Source organism: Argentina anserina, chromosome 1 (assembly GCF_933775445.1).
Source record: "Argentina anserina chromosome 1, drPotAnse1.1, whole genome shotgun sequence".
Taxonomy (NCBI): Eukaryota; Viridiplantae; Streptophyta; class Magnoliopsida; order Rosales; family Rosaceae; genus Argentina; species Argentina anserina.
Window position 1 is genome coordinate 11,688,302 of NC_065872.1, and position 17,344 is coordinate 11,705,645.

Sequence of the window (17,344 nt, forward strand, 5' to 3'; positions counted from 1 at the left end):
GGTCGCCCAGGTTTCCCTTGTGACCTGAGATTTGCACCCCCACTGCGCGTGCGCGAGAGGGTATAAGGGGGCTTACACACTTTACAATCCATACACAATGGATTCTATATAAAGTCTTTTCAACACTTCTCTTTTTCAATGTGGGACAAACATTTTTCCCTCATTCTAAGTAGCCATCTTTGAGTGACAATTTTTTATTCACCCACAAACGCCCTCGAGGCTCTGTCCTTATTTGCCTCTTTGCTCTCCCCAAGCCTTGTCTTTTGCAGCTCCTACCTTCTCTTGGGCCTTGTGGGTAGTTGCTTGAGTTGCACCCTTTATTTTCTCTTTGGTTGTCTGAGCTGCCTGGTAGGTCTTGTCCTTTGTTGCCTGAGCCTTCTCCCCTAGTGACTCCATCATAAGGGTGGCACTTCCGAACTGAAAAACCGAAAACCGAGCCAAAAAAACCAAACCGAAGTCGAAAAAACCGAACCGAAAAACAGAACTATTCATAAAACAATGTCGTTTTACGTTTATATTACCTAATATTTGATTTGATTAATGTGATTTTAGGTTTTATATCATATATAATTATATGTTTCTCTTTTTTAGTGTTATATATGTATATATAATCATCTATGTATATATATGTTTCAAATAAATTTTCTAAAACAAACATACATATATATATATATAAGCGGATGTGTAATTACTAAATCCGCTTCAATATAATATAAGAATAAATATATATATATATATATATATATATATATGCATGTATATACACATATAAATATATTTATATACATATATGCATTTATAAAATTTTGAAATGTCGTGTAAACAGAGGATTGAGAGTGTTATGTTGCCTACAATATTAAATTTAAGCCCTCATTTTTTCGGTTGTATTGTAGTTATATATTCATATTTATAATTTTTTCAAATAAGTAAAAAAAAGGGGGGCAAATCCCAACACATTCAATATGTCAATTTTAGTTTAATTCAGTTTTTAATTTACTTGGAAGTTTGGACTTTGAATTTATGTTTATGGTGTATGAAACTATAAATTGTGTAATTTAATTGAGATTTTACTTTGGAACTTTAAAATTATATTGTTTTGATTGTTAGAAATAATTGTTTTAGGGTAAAAAAGAGGTTTAGATCCTCAAATGGAACCATATGTCTCATTCAGTGATTCAGTCCGGTTTTTTTTTTTGAAAAATATAAATTGAAAAAACCGAACCGAATTGGTCGGTTTAGTTTTCAGGTTGTCTATCGGAGAACCGTGAACCGAACCAAAGTTCAATTTCAGTTCGGTTTCCGGTTTGAGCCCAAAACTGAACCGTTTAGGTCGAATTCCACCCCCACTCCATCATTTGGTTGGCCTTTTCCTCAGTCTGGCCCTTGGCTTCACCAGCTCTGTAGCTTTGTCCTCGTGATGCCATTTTTGCTTCTGCTGAGTTATAGATCTCCAAGATCTGGACTTCGATTTCGATCGGTGGCTATACTTCTATTCTTGTTTTGATGTGATCTTGTATGAGCTATTTGGCTATATAAGGATTTTAACCCCAAAAATCTCTCTGAGCCCAGGTCGCCCTTTAGACATATCTGCCCCTGAGTTCAAGCAAAGCCACATTGGTAAGGATTAGTTTTGGTGGTTTACTATGAGTTTCCCATTAGTTGTTTCTGTTGAAACTATTACCTCATCTCAACCTCCACATCACATTTACCGACTTCAAAAACCACTATATAACAAAACATACAATAAAATCTATAATAAAGTACTTGATTGTGGGAAACAACAAAACCATTTCAATTCATATAGAAACTCAATAGCAAAACTCAATAGCAAAACTCAATGCATAGTGATTGACTTTTTTGTTTGGGTCTAAACCTACCAAACTCCATAAAATTTGAACCAAGGAATGGGAAAATATCAAAATAATAAGTGGTAAGTTGATAAGTAATACCCACCAAGCTCAATTATCATTAGCAGTAGGTATATATGTTTGCATAGAAGCAAACATAAGTTACGGTTCAAACATTAGTGTCAACCTTGCAAAAGCACTTCAGTTACTACTCTCTCCTCATTCAACATGCATTGCAATTTGGTTTGCTTTTTTTTGTACACAAACCTCAATGTACATCAATGTGAAAAGAAGTATATCAAATGATCAATGGTCATCAATGTGAAAAGAAGTATATCAAATGATCAATGGTCATGGTTGTACAAACTAAACAACATACATACACTTCCAAATGTAATCATCTGGTTGGCAACATAGAAAGTAAATTGAAAGTTTAAATCGATAGCTAGTTCCAAATTTCCAATGTGCTAAGTATCTACTTATACAATTGGTGTTTCATCGAGCAACATTGAATCACTGATATATGTCTCTGCTACAACAGTAATGTATCTTTGATATAATATTACTAATTGTTATTCCAGTCATAAGATCATCTTATAATACAAGAAAATCACCATATGAGTCCCATGGAGAAGAAGAGAAAAGAAAAGAACAAACCTAATGTGTCTTCCCTTTTGACCACTGACATATGCCCAATTTGATAGGTTGTCCAAACATGGAAAGAAAATTAACATGTCATAAGATAAACAACAACATAAGATTGAATTAGTAAAATATAATCAGAACTAAGCATTAAGACATGTTACAGTTGCCTTCCATTCTTCTAAGAAAGTCCAATGAATAAAGAAGAAAACTTATATATCAGATCCTTATTACAGAGGTTATAGAAAGTAGTTGGGAACGTTGTCATTTGTTCATAGAGTAGCACTTGGTTTAATTCTTCTGGTTAATCTATATATGATCTTCATGTTTGTTCATTCTAATGGAAATTGTTGTAAACAGATAAGAGGAATATATGACTTTAGTGTGTTAACTAAATATATGACAGTAAATATATCATGCGAGAATCAAAAAGAAGAGAAAGAGTGATCTCAGCAAAACCCAAAAGCCTCAGTATATCTTTTTATGAAATACCACAAAGTTGAAACTTAATTATCAGAGGAAAAGTTGTAAATGCATTAATAAATTTCAAATGAACAACATTTCTTCCTATCTTTTGTACTTAAATTAGTTCAGGTTTTCAAAATTGATTGTTTCGGTCTTTCACTAATAATAATCCTCATGAGGCCATGATCATTTTATCTTAATGGAATTCAAGCAAATTATTCACTTTCTCGGTTTAATGGAAAGCCTTACCTATTTCAGTATTCGTTCTAAAAACAACAATAAACCTAGAATTGATTGACATGCATAACAAAAGTCATCGCCATTTAATTATACAAAGTGCACAGTCCAACAATTTGATGAAGAAAGCTTACTTATTGGTCATGCAATCAGGGTTTTAGTGATATTGATTCTATAAGTTGGAGAATGACGGAGAGTCTGAAAATTCGAGAATGATGGAGAGAGGATGGTTAAGAGGGAGCATATATACGTTGAACTCCAAGACACATTAAAATTACAATCCAAACGAAAACAACAACACATCAGCAGTCGTGAGAGGGAGAAGAAAAAGAAATCAGCAATAGTCATACCTGTAACCCGAAACGCAGAACATCCTCCTTCCAACCTCGAAGACAAACCCGATCCTGCTTGTAATAACCTGAAATTTAGTATTTACTATTTAGTATTCTAAGGTTATATTAATTTAGAATTAATTCAATTTTTCTTCTAATATTTCTTTTTAGAAACCAATGATGTTGAGGTTCATACTTTCAAAGATAGAAAATTTCTTTTTGTAAGTATTAGACCACGATTTGAATATGTTAGCTCATATTCTTGCGTATACTCGATATTTTGTAATCAAGTTTAAGACTAATACTAATAGTATTATCTTGTATGCATTATATTAGTGTTAGAAAACATATAGGTTTGAAAACAAGCAGGGATACAAAATGGTTTTCATAAAACGTTGAGGTAGGTTTTAAGGCCTGAGAAAACCTTAAACACATTTATGCATGTTTGAAAAACTCAAAATCAATGCTAAATCATTAGGGATCCCTTTTTTGGTAGGATAGTGGTAGATACTACTACAAGTAATGCATGACCGATCCTAGTGACTAGGAGGCGAACAAGTCGCCTCTCAATTCGAGGCCAACTGCATTTGTTGAAACAACAAAGGAGTGATAGTGTCAATTTAATGGAATGCCCTCAATAATACTGTAAGCTATAGAATGTGGATCCAATAATAAACAGGTCATTACCCTCCAGAGGTTCATGGTCATCGACACCGTAGGATTACCTAGATTTATAGGGTCCTATTCACTCTCAGGTTTATTACATACGAGAATCTCACCAACTAATCCTACAAAACTTGTCTAGCCTCGCGTTTTCGCAACTTTAATACATAATAAAACATTCAACAAGCCATAGACTATGAATTTATAATTTGTGGCCAAATACTATATGGAGGGTTAGCTCCCCTACCTGGATTGTCGAACAGAATCCCCATATCCAAACGTACGCTCCAAAAGCTGAGCAATCCTTTGAAAGATTTCGATGTCCGAGTAACACTATGCAAATACATTTCTAAGTTCCAACATGTAGAAAAGAATAAAACGTAACCGTTTCCTAACTCGAATATGAAAAGTTTAACATCGACTTTGGGTTGACTAAGTCATTCCTGGTTTGACCAGGAGATTGACCAAAGGTTGACTTTTAACTAATCTTGACCCTTCATTCGTAAATATTCTCAAATTATTGATTCATAACACAAAATTATTTAATAAACTCGACCAACATAATTGTTCGAGTTTACGCATATCATATCAAATAAGTAAATACTATTTGATAACTCAAAGAATTTATCAAATGATAAATACTATTTGATCAACGCTACATATTCTGTTATTTATCGATAATAGTTAAACTAACGAGTTTTAGGATTCAAGGTTCGTTAAGTCGTAAATAAAATAATTCTAGTAAATTCATATTTACTAACGACACCCATAAGGGTTTCCAAATATGGAAACGTTTCCTAATATGGAAAATATGAACTTTCCAAAAAAGGAAAAATGAGAAAACTACCTCAAATGGTAGTGTCGGAAACTTGCAAAACATCACCGGAGCTTCTAAATCCTTGCCGGAAATCCTCCACTTCCTTCTTACGCTTTAAGGTTGAAAACATGCCTCCTCGAAGGTGGAATTGATCAAACGGGGACTCCACAAGGCAGTCCTTGTATCTCCCAAATTCTAAAAACTGCACTACTTCACCAATCAAGCTTATGATTCCAAACTTCAATCAAAATTGAAGTTGATTAATGGAAATCCAAGGCAACACAACACTTTAACATCAAAACATATCAACAGAAGCTTGGAGCAGTAGGGAGATTACCTTCAGATTCTTCAAAATTGATAATTTAAGTTGAACCGGTCCTGGAAGGGTAGAGGTTCTGCATTCATCATCCTTGTAGCTCAAAGCCACAGTCGCAAGGTCCGTCTTAGCTTTCCAATACTTAGGTCTTACAGTAGCCTCTACGACTTCGGAGAAGGATAAGAAGATCGCCAATATCGTGGTTCATGGCGGAAGGCACGGTGGAGCAACATGTAGGAAAGAGGGACATGGATCGAAGAATCGATCGAAATTTGCAGAAAAAGATTCGAGCTCCTTCTCCCTTGATCTTCTTCAAGGATGGTTGCATGTGAAATCTGAGAGGGACTTATCAGAAATGAGAAGGAGGGTGACCTTTTGAGGGTAGCACGCCGATCGGAGTCGCTGGGACGGCGGCACTGTGTCCCTGTAGCGACCAGAGCAGGAGAGGAAGAAAGAGAGCTCAGCTCTGTGTGTTTGTCGAAGAAGAAAAGGAAAAGTAGAGATACATAAAGAAAATTAAAAGAAAGGGAGAGAAAAAAGAGTGTCTAAGATGAATGGCTAGGATCAAAAGTAGAATAAATTTGATGGCTCAAATTAATTAGAGAATTTTACTTTTTAGGAAAACAATTCCCAAAAACACAAGCTATTTAGAAATTAGAAAAATACACCGAGTGTCAGAAAATAAATCTGCAAACACTCGTGAACTCGTAACGACGTATATGCCAACACTGTGACCAACGTGCGACGAGTTGGAACTTGGGAATAAAAACGAAAAATTAGGACGTGTTTTCTGAACTCAAATTACGAATTCAGGGTGTTACGAAATGCAAGTTTGAATTTTTATTTATGGTAGCGACACGTGGCAGAATGAGGTTGTGGTGGTGATACGTGGTTATGGCGCGCGCTGAAACGTGCTTATATTGCGTTATTTTCTAATAGTTTCAAAAATATCGCGATATATCAGGAAATTTCGAAAATATCGGACGAAATTAAACTGATATATGAAAAATATATTCTTATGCGAGAAAAACGAAATTATCGCTGAAATATAGGTGATAACTTCGATTTTTCAGTCCTTGTTCATATGTTCATTTGGTGTAGTTTTGTATGTTTGTTTTTGAAGTTTTGTTAATATCAAGCCCACCCAAGATCAATCCCAACAAATGCAAATTTTTGTGCCTATTTTTGCGCATAATTAATCTATTTTTTTCATTATGCATTAATTTTGATTAAGCTCTTTGATTAATTCTATAAAAAAAATTTTATAATCGAGTAAATTTATGGTAATTTTGAATGGATTGTTATTTTTACATCAACAAGGTATACATCTAAGACATTATAGTTAAGTATTTTATACTCTACAAATTTATATCACTTCAGTCATTGAGAAAAAAAAATTAAATTCTCTGAATTTTGAATTTTAGATCCGCCATTGCTTATCTTTGTTCTAGCTAGCAAACAAAACCAACGAAAAGATATGAAGATTTGAAAGCTGAAAAACACCATAAAATTAAACATGTCGTTATAGGAAGAGTACAATCAAAGCAATCAAATCCATATTATCAAAGAAATAATGATCGTTCATATAAAATGATTGGTATGTTAATATACGGTCGGGGGGGGGGGGGGGGGAGATGTCGATCAAAACGGTGAGAGGCTAGTAATGGCTGCACGCACAAGTGTTTGAAGCAGAAGAGAACACGGGGTTTGGAGGGGATAAGAGAGTTGATTGCTATATAACACATCACTTCCAAAAAAAAGCTGGAAATTGCTGTAAACACTTCTTTTTTTTGGCATTTTATTGGTGATCGTTATTGCCAATCAGATAAGATTTAACCATTTCGCTCGATTCCTAGTACGTACACTTAATTTCTTATCGACGTTGACATTTCCTATTAATTTCATGCAGATTAAAATTAAGCTAGTTCCTTCACATTTTATGTTTCACCTGCATGGTCGAATTCAAGTAGAAATGGATCATTCTATTTCTCCCTTATGGTTGGACAGTTTGGACTTGCCCTAACTACGACCCAAGCTGTCAGGCAATAGAACATTTCTCAAATAATTAGCTTATGGCTCGAACTCACGAACCTGATCTGTATCGAAATACTGTACCAATACCCAGAAGTCCAAAACCCTAGATTTTCCCAAAAAGTACATTGACGCAATTATAATGGACTGAAATTATTAGACTTTGGTAGAGTATGTTATAACTAATTATTAAACCCTAGGGCCACAATTCTACAAAATGTCTGCCATTACTTGAGGCATACGGCCGGCATATGACTTGTATGTGTGTGTATGACCATAATGCTGATTCAGCTGGAAGTGTCTTATCATAACCAAATTAAACTTCTATTTTGGAAGACGAGACACATGAAGACGTCCACCAAGTGATTGATATAACCACCTTCCAATTCGCATATTGCGATTTGCGACAAGTTTTGCTTGCTTTGGGAATCTCAAGTTTCTTGCTTGTTAAGACATTTTCCTTTGCTGAATAATCGTAAGAAAGATGCATTACCGGTAGACTAATTTGCTCAATGTAATGTTGCTGCTAACTCTCACCATCATTCTCTCACTTCTCTCACTGATGCTTTAAGGAGGAGGAAGAAAGTCGAGCGGCATCCCATTACCGTCGCCATTGCTTCTCACCGCACCACCTCCCTTGATGCACTCGAGTTATGTAGAAAAATCGCAAATATGTCAGTGTCATCATCAAACGTACACCGAGGTTTAATCGGAGCGCAACCGAACGTTCGCCTTCCCGGCTTTTATGATAGTGAAGAGATGCAAACCTCATGGAACGCGGTGGCTTAGGTGCGAGTGTGGTTGCCGGATGTTCCCTCCTACGCAAGAAACACACACTAACAAAATGCGACTCAAAAACCCCGTATAATGCCCATAATTAAGCATAGAATAAACTCAATTCCTTTCGACTAATCCCATGAATACGATAAAGACCTTGCATATTGGGTTTAAAAAGCACAGCTTGTGCTCATGGACCATATGCGAGATTGTGATAATTGATAGCAATCCCATCACCAACACATTTTCTCCTCTTTTGGAGTTTGCATTTCATTGCATTCTCCTCTGCTTTGTTGTAGAAAACTATGGGACCCTCGCCACCAATTTGCGCGCCAAATCTCACTTCCTCCACCACTCTCCACCATCCACGTTGGCCGTCGCTGTTCCCAAGTAAATTCCTCGCTTCCATACCCGCCAAAGGTTCACCCGCAAACGACATGTCGTCGGGCATAGCATGAGGGTTGAGGTCGGTCACTCGGGGTCCTGCTGGAGACATTAGCCAATGATATAACGCCACGTGGAAACAGTGGGAGTGTCTCATATGCCCCCATGAAGACTTTTAGAGAGGAAAGGTCCTGCTGGAACAGAGAGGAGGAGAAGGGATTGATTGATTGCTTTCACCTTTCTGCATTAAGAGAGAGTTGAGAGTTGAGACTCGGAGGCCTTGCAAAACCATGAAGAAGATGCTTCACGCAAGCATAAAGGAAGAGAATTTATAGCTAGGGACTTTAAGTACAAGACTGAATAAGAGAGAAACTAGTTACTATTCAGTACTTGAAGCTTTGAAAGAGTTTCTGAAATGGAGAGGTATGAGATAGTGAAAGATATTGGTTCTGGGAACTTTGGAGTTGCGAAATTGGTCAAGGATAAAGGGAGCGGTGAGCTCTATGCCATCAAGTTCATTGAGAGAGGCCAGAAGGTAATATACTTTTATTTCATCCTCTGTTTTTTCTTGATCAAAGTTTTCATCTTTTGGGGTTTATGAGCTAGGTGGTACTGCTCTGGTTGTGCAATGATCTCTGGTGGCATGGGTTTTTTTTGTCTGTTTGTTGATCTAGTGATCTGGGTTTCTGTTTAATCCAACTGGATTTTTTTTTTATTATGATGGAGAAATTGCTCTGTGTGTTTACAGATTGATGAGCATGTACAGAGAGAGATCATGAACCATAGGTCATTGAAGCATCCCAATATCATAAGATTCAAGGAGGTATAATACTATAATTCCTGGGTTTGTTCACACCTTTGTGAGTGATATGTTCTCTTTTGTGGAACAGGACTATTGGTATGTCCATGAGAAAAGATTTCTGCAACTAACGTTATTGGCCTGCAGGAAACTTGGAAGAATTTGAGAACCAAACTACTTTTTGGTCCATCATTAAACATTCTTTTAGACACTTCTTTCAAAGACTTTTTTTTCCATTTCATTGGCCTTGGAACAAGTCTAAAGTCCAATATACATGATTACCAGCTTGGCTTTCATAGTTCTTTTTTTTTTTTTTAAGAATGTACTCTATATTATAGCTCTTGCTTTAGCATATTTAAATTAGTGGAAAGTTTCTGATGTACTGTAAATCTAATTATCCGATCATTTGTGCAGGTTTTGTTAACACCAACCGATTTAGCGATTGTTATGGAATATGCAGCCGGAGGAGAACTTTTTGAAAGAATATGCAATGCTGGTAGATTCAGTGAAGATGAGGTAACTGGAACAAAGGCTGAAATGAATCGAAGCAGATTTCATCACAGAAAATTTGATTGTTCTCAAGTTTAGAGTATGATAATTGTTTTTTTTCCTTGGTCCACAAATTATTCGTAAACTTAGTAGTTGTTTTGAAATTTCAGGCTAGATTTTTCTTTCAGCAGCTGATTTCAGGAGTCAGTTATTGTCATTCAATGGTAAAAAGACCATCGAATGTTTAACATAATTTCCTCTTTGTGGACATGCTTGGCCTCACATCAATCTGATGTTACTTTTACTGCAGCAAATATGTCATAGGGATCTTAAACTGGAGAACACACTTCTAGATTCAAGCTCAGCTCCACGTCTCAAAATATGTGATTTCGGTTACTCCAAGGTAAATGAACTAAGCTGAGCAATCGTTTTGAGTAGAGTTAGATTTTATTACAGTTACTAATTATCTTTCTGCTACATGTTATATTTATAGTCATCTGTGCTGCATTCACAACCAAAATCAACTGTTGGAACACCTGCCTACATTGCACCAGAAGTCCTATCAAGAAAAGAGTATGATGGGAAGGTAGTTTTTGTTGGTTTCTTTTCTGAATTTGAGTTGGTCTTATTGGGTGGACCAAATTTTAGGTCACCTATTTATTTGAGGCTCTTATTTTTTCTTTTGAGAATCTTAGATAGCAGATGTTTGGTCTTGTGGGGTTACCCTATATGTGATGCTGGTTGGAGCTTATCCCTTTGAAGATCCAGAAGATCCCAGAAACTTCAGGAAAACACTACAGGTTTCATTGCTTTACTACTAACATTGTTATCTGGTTTTTTCTATTATGCATTAACACATTTAACATGCTAATGGATTTTCACAGCGAATTCTCAGCGTCAGCTATTCAATTCCTGACTATGTACGCGTTTCCAGGGAATGCAAACATCTTCTTTCTCGAATTTTCGTCGCTAACCCCGAAAAGGTCTTTTTACTCTTTGAAATGCACATTCGATTTCGATCACTAAAAAGCCATACCTTAACTTGCGAATTCTATGCAGAGAATAACAATCCCAGAGATAAAGCAGCACGCCTGGTTTCTGAAAGATATACCAGTGGAATTCATGGATGCAGATAACATGCAAATTGGTGAGGATCAAAAAAATGAAACTTCCCAAAGTGTTGAGGAAATAGTGTCCATTATTCAAGAAGCTCGAAAAGCTGCTGATGGCATCAAAGTTGGTGGACATTTTCTTGGGAGCATGGACCTTGATGAGATAGATGATGCCGACATCGACGATACAGAAACTAGTGGTGATTTTGTATGCGCATTATGATCTGTATTCTGTAGTAGTGCAAGTTCTTATCAGACCTTTCACGCCTTGCTGCTACCGAAGGCCAAGTACTTTTTTCCCAAAAAGAAGTTGGGAGGATGATGAGGAATTCTTCTTTTTAATGTTGGGGAATCAAACTATTCCTTGCAGAAAGTGTTGTCATTTACCTATGCTTGGAAGTTTGCTAGGTTGGTCTGTTTTTCTTCTCCTGCTTTTAAAAAAGATTGCTATTTTCATTCTCAACAAGATTAGTTAAAATATATCCGATTTATCATTAGGAACTAACAAAAAGGAGCCTAAAAATGAAACTAGCTAATACCAAATTACCAATTGCAACACAAAACAAAATCTTGCACCTCAAACAAAACAATGATCATTCAACCCGCCTTGCAGAGTTGCATTGGACTCAAACTTGGGGAACATCTCGGAAACTAAAGGCTCTGTTGCTTTCCTTTTCAGAAAAATTTGTCGTAATTGTTCATTTCTTTATGAACAAATTACTAGTCACTTTAACGTTTAGTAACACGACATTTTAGTTATTCATATTTCAATTTCAACTGATCATTCCTTATACTTTCAAATTTCAAACAATTTTGTCATTTCATTAAAGTCTCATTCCAATTGCACCGTTAAGTGGGTTTTTTTCCCTCTTATTTGATGGTTGTTAAGTCAGCAAATTAAATGTATAATTGGATAAATACTTAATGGAATGACTAAATTGTATGAAATTTAAAAATATAAAAAGTGATCGGTTAAAATTAAAACATAAAAATGATTATACTGTCGAGTTACTAAAAATTAAAGAAGTATCCAACATTTTATTCTTTATTTATATAGTGATTATAGTCTACCTGGGAAAAGCTAAATTTGCACATTGTGGAATATCTGATGCCATACGTCATAGAATATCAATATGACAATATCCTATCTATTGTCTAACTAATCAAACTGCGAAATAATATTAACCAAAACCAGAGAAAGATCAGATATAATATCAATTTTGATGATATCTTCATAGTGGATAGAATCGTAGATTTAACCTTCATATAATATTGCAAAGTCCATTAATGATTGCAACTTTGGAAGATTCTGACCGAAAGTGCATTAGTAAATAAACAATGCAACGAAGTGTATCACATTTTTGTTGCATTCACCATCCAAGTGATCCAACATTGGATTCAGACGAAGAAAACTTCAAATGCTCTGTTTAAGGATTCATTATTTTCCTGTTTGTAAAATAATTGATTCATGCACACTTAAATAGAGGGCATTTCCATCTTTGGATCCACCATACCAAATCCCAACAACCCAAAATCAAGTATAAATTCCTAATTTTGGGCTTGCCTACGGAGGGGTTTCGTCGCTCCTCGCGCCATTATCCCTGAATGCAAATGTCATGTGAATTGTGTTTCGGTGCTCCGGCTTGGCTAGCCTTTCGGACATACTGAACTCCAACGTCAGTTGTGCTAAGAAACTTGAATGAAAGAACACATGCACTCTCGCCGTCCAAAAGACGATGATTGTGCTGCTGGTTTGCCATCTACAATATATTTAAACGACTCTAAAAAAGAATCGGCATTGTGGATTTTCACCACGCAAGTCGCCAAGCCAACCCTTTTTTTTTTATCGATTATTTTGCCAAAGCTGGCCATCATCTTGTTGTTTCAGTCATAGCATAACTACCTCTTTATACTTGTCAAAATTTTCAGTTTGATACTTCGGATAATTATGGTTGGTGTGGAAGGTTTGTCGTGGTTTTCAAGAGGGTTCGATCATCTTGTAATCGTCTTTTCCTTTCTCGAAAGAGAGAAAGAACTTTTACTCAGGGAGAATCTTGCTATTATTTTTACATTTACTGGAGGCAAAGTGGCTAAATAACTAATAGAAAACGAAAACAATATTTTGGTAGACAGAAGGTCAAACAAACCCCTTCCCTCACAGCTAGAAAACCCTAACAGCTGCCAACAAAACCTTCGAGCGGTTCAGCAACCGGATCAATTTTCCGGTTTCTCGGCGGTGGCAGCAACAATCATGAAGGTTTAAATTGATAAAGTGATCTGAAGTTTACATCTAAAATTAATTAGTAATGGATTAAATGACTTAAACTCTTATAAACTCACATGCTAAGTACTAATTTCCAATTTTAGATGTATATTTTCAACACACCCTTGCACATTTGACGAATTTTGAAGTTATACATGTGGATAATATTTTGGGTAATGTGCAGTCTGCATGACTATTTAGGCTTCACATGTGGATATGTGTAAACCACTCTGATACCATGATAAAATAATATAAGGTTTCACATCTAAAACTAATTTGCAATTGATAGAGTGGTTCAAACTCTTATAAACTCACCAGATATGCCATAATTCTCAATGTATGATGTATATTCTCAATATGAAACTTTCTCTCTCTCTCTACCCTAATACCTAATGTGGTGCATTTTACTGATTATGGGGTTTTTTTTCGTGTGTTGGTTTCAATTCAATATCACTTGGTGCCAACTGACTTTATGATAAAAGAAACAAGAATTTGAATTTATGAGAAAAAGGTTTTGTTGTGATTTTCAAAGGAGATTGAAAAGCCTTTTGCTTTGAGAAAGCAGAAAGCTACGTGAATAGATTCTTGTTAATGTGACCAGTAGTCGTTTGGTTTGGTTCTATTGTTTTAGGTCGGATTATAGGTTTGAACCAAAGGATAGATTAGCTACTGCCTTTGGTACGGTTTCTTAAACTTAGTGATCAAGGATAAATGTAGTCACAAGTTTCATATATCTAAGGAAACTTCGGTTTCGTTTATGTAGTTTCTTTCTACATTGGTGGGTGGAAAAAAAAATTTCAGTACTTCGAGAGGACCACGCCATCACGTATACGGGAGGGCCACGACAATTATTCTATTATAGTTATATAGTGTCTCACTTGTAGTTGATATTAACAGGATGAAATGATGAATTATGTGGAGGCTCATTATTTTGAATCCATTTTTAAGTAATTCGCAAATTGGTAGCGATGGAAACCACTATATGTAATGTTGTGATAATCTTTCATTTCCGTTTTTATTATTATTATTTCTTTTGATTAGCCAGGCAAGCACTGCTTCACTTCCTATTCTTTGTTGAGATCATGAGCACTGATCCTTTTTATAATTTTAATTGCGGCCGAAAATTCTGGGACAAGAGGATCAGTCATGAAGTAAATGCTGATGCATTTCGCCAGCTATATCTCCAAACAATTCTTAAAGAGTTAAAAGTTTCTTGGCAATTTTGATCGAGTTGTAGTCACCTTAGTTTAATGTACCCTATTTTTGTGTTCTTGTTTTATCTTTTAACATGAGTTCAGGCGTTACGCATTCAAAATTATGGTAGGTTGTGACGAGTATGGTTTTCCAACGAAGCAAGGAGTTTTGACTCCAGGGCGTGTTCGCCATTTTATTACCAACTTTTCCTAGTTTACCGTTTGATTTGTCATTGACTTTAGGAACGCCGGACAGGGAAGGAGGAACGGTGAGTGCAGAAGGAAACCCGGTCGTGGATGCAAAAACCAGAGGAAGATCTGATACAATATCTATCTATCTATATGATATTAAACTTAATGATATCTTCATAGTGGATAGAATCGTAGATACCACTTTCATATAATATTGCTTAAGTCGTATGGTTACAACTTTGGAAGAATCTGACCCAAAGTGCACTTGTAGATCAAAAAATGCAATCAAGTGAATGAACTGTACCACATATAATTTTGAATGCTCTGATTTAGGATTCATTGTAAGTATGTAAGATCATGAATGACAATTGGATATTTGGGTATATTGCATCTCTAGACCAACCATTCTAAAACCCAACAACCTAAAATTGAGCCTGAATCTTGGGTTTCTTTTTCCAACTCTAGATGTCTTGCCACAAATCCCACACCATAAAGTAGGGGTGGGCACGGGACGGGATGAGACGGGACGGGGCTCATCCCACGTCTCATCCCACTCTTTTGAATCGGGACGGGATCGGGACGGGACGCTGGTTTTTAAGAATGCATCTCACTTGGGATTAATCCCGGTTGGGATCGGGACGGGACGGGCCTAATCCCACCGTCCCATGACTTTAAAATACCTATTTTCTCAATTTTAAGAGACAATTATCATTCAAGATTTCAAGTAATCAACTATAAATTAAGTCAATTAACAACATTGACAAATAGTCCATCATAAACTTAAATAGTCACAAAACAAACATCAAACAAAGTTACATACCTAAACATTAATTACATTTGCCACCGGTACAAACTTCCCCTTTCTTTTTTCTCTTGGAGTTGGAGGTGGACAATTGTTCTTGCTTGAAGCATTGTCCTCATGATCTGCAAAAATGACAGTCCAAGAGTAAGTCTAAATGTATAATGCCAAATTGAATTGAAATCGGTCAACAAGTATAAAGTATAAACACTTGTTAAAATGTATACCTAGCTCAAGAACTTCATAAAACTCAGTGTTTATCATTGTTGGTATATGAGCCTCTACTTCAACCTTTGCAATATCATCACCTAACATCCAATTTTGCATGCAAATCAGCCCCTCCACAGTTTTAGGAGTTAATGAGCTCGTAAACCAGTCAATTAATCTACCCCATGTTGAAAAACATGACTCTGAGGCCACTGTTGAGGTCTGAATGGCAAGAACATCCCTAGCTATCGCACCTAAGACTGGATACCTGCAGCTATTAATCTTCCACCAACTCAGGATGTCAAAGTGATCTTCTTCATCAGTTGGATACAATGCAGCATCTAAGTATTGATCAACTTCATGAGCTACGACTGCCTCTTCCTTTTCTTGAACAAGCTTTTTCCAATTACTGAGCCGCTGACCCCGATGGCCTGAGCTAGAGCTGCTTCCACTTATAATAGTACTAGATGAAGAATTAGGAGAATGCGGCCTCAACATGTGTATGCCTTCATCTACATGTACCACATACTATCACAAGATGACAAGAATTTATGATTAGTCCAATAAAACATCTCAATGGTACTCACAGAAACTCAAAACAGTAGCATCCCTAGCTATTCACAGAACAATAACACTATATATGCATCAACACACACAAATCATGTTGGTTCTGTGGCTGTCAATCAAAGCTATCTCACTTTTGGTTAACGATTCCATAAAACGAAATTTCGATCTCAAAAACATCATTTGCACACACATATCATTACCATATATGCATCAGCACTCACAAATCAGTAGCATCATCTCAAAAACATCATTTACACACACATCATTACCATATATGCATCATAAGCAGTTGAAGTATGAAGTAATACCTGATTATAAAGATCCATAAACAGCTTTTTGATCTCCTTTGTTCTTCTTTCCACCTCACAAACAGGCAGCTCCTCTTCCATATACATGTGTGTTACATTTTTTAACTTGAATCTTGCATCTAAAACTAGACCTATAACCAACATGTTGTTAAGGTCCCCAAAAGAGCCAAAATACTTCAACCATTTGCTTCTCATATTGCTAGCCATGTCTATCAATGTCTTTGTAGTTTCTAACCCACTTGCCAACCGAGGTGTCAGTAACAAGCTTTTTATGTTGGTCTCCATGTCAATAACATCATGTAAAGCAGTATGCATAGTAGGGTGCAATGATGCACTGTTCCTTAGAGTAACCTCATAGAAAAGTCTTAAAATTTTGACAAACACTTTCGCCTTGTCCCAATCTTCTTCATTCGGAGGTCCCACCTTCTTTCTGTGACTAGTGCTAGGTACTAGATTTCCATCTTCATCAAATTCTTCATTTGGTTCTTTAAAGTAAGCTGCAAAGGTTGACTCCTCATCTTCCAACATTAGTGCGAATACTTGTTCAAACTTTAAAGCCGATTCCAACATTATATAGGTGTTGTTCCACCTTGTTGGGGCATCCATGCACACAAGTCCCTTACACTCAAGCTTTTCCCTTGCTACAGCCTTCTTAAAAATATCTAACCTATTTGCAGAAGACCTCACAAACTTCACAGCATTCCTAATTGCCAACACAGATTTCTGCAACCTTTTCAAACCATGCCCCACTATTAAGTTAGTAATGTGAGCAGTGCACCTCACATGCATGTATTTTCCGTTTAAAATTTGATCATAAGCTGCTGACTTGTTCATCTTAACAACCAGCCACTCTAAGGCACACTTGTTTGAAGAAGCATTATCAACAGTAACACACATCACTTTC

At 36.2% G+C, this 17,344-nt stretch overlaps 2 protein-coding genes and 1 long non-coding RNA gene across 3 annotated transcripts; 1 reads left to right on the forward strand and 2 right to left on the reverse strand.

Annotated features, from left to right (window-relative positions):
• Positions 1–228: 228 nt before the first annotated feature.
• Positions 229–1,529, reverse strand: LOC126801849 (late embryogenesis abundant protein 2-like). The gene is made up of 2 exons (XM_050529323.1): positions 1,348–1,529; positions 229–409 (listed from the first exon to the last, which is right to left on the reverse strand). The coding sequence occupies exons 1-2, from the start codon at positions 1,422–1,424 to the stop codon at positions 229–231; spliced, it is 258 nt and encodes an 85-aa protein (XP_050385280.1). The 5' UTR covers positions 1,425–1,529.
• Positions 1,530–4,809: 3,280 nt separating this feature from the next.
• LOC126791242 (uncharacterized) lies at positions 4,810–5,777 on the reverse strand. The gene is made up of 2 exons (XR_007671804.1): positions 5,341–5,777; positions 4,810–5,241 (listed from the first exon to the last, which is right to left on the reverse strand). It is a non-coding gene; the product is annotated as an uncharacterized LOC126791242 (long non-coding RNA).
• Positions 5,778–8,709: 2,932 nt separating this feature from the next.
• LOC126798784 (serine/threonine-protein kinase SAPK1) lies at positions 8,710–11,297 on the forward strand. Its single transcript, XM_050525843.1, has 9 exons — positions 8,710–9,046; positions 9,260–9,334; positions 9,725–9,826; positions 9,970–10,023; positions 10,110–10,202; positions 10,293–10,385; positions 10,495–10,599; positions 10,684–10,782; positions 10,859–11,297. Exons 1-9 carry the CDS (start codon positions 8,927–8,929, stop codon positions 11,132–11,134), a joined length of 1,017 nt encoding a protein of 338 aa, XP_050381800.1. The 5' UTR covers positions 8,710–8,926; the 3' UTR covers positions 11,135–11,297.
• Positions 11,298–17,344: the final 6,047 nt, after the last annotated feature.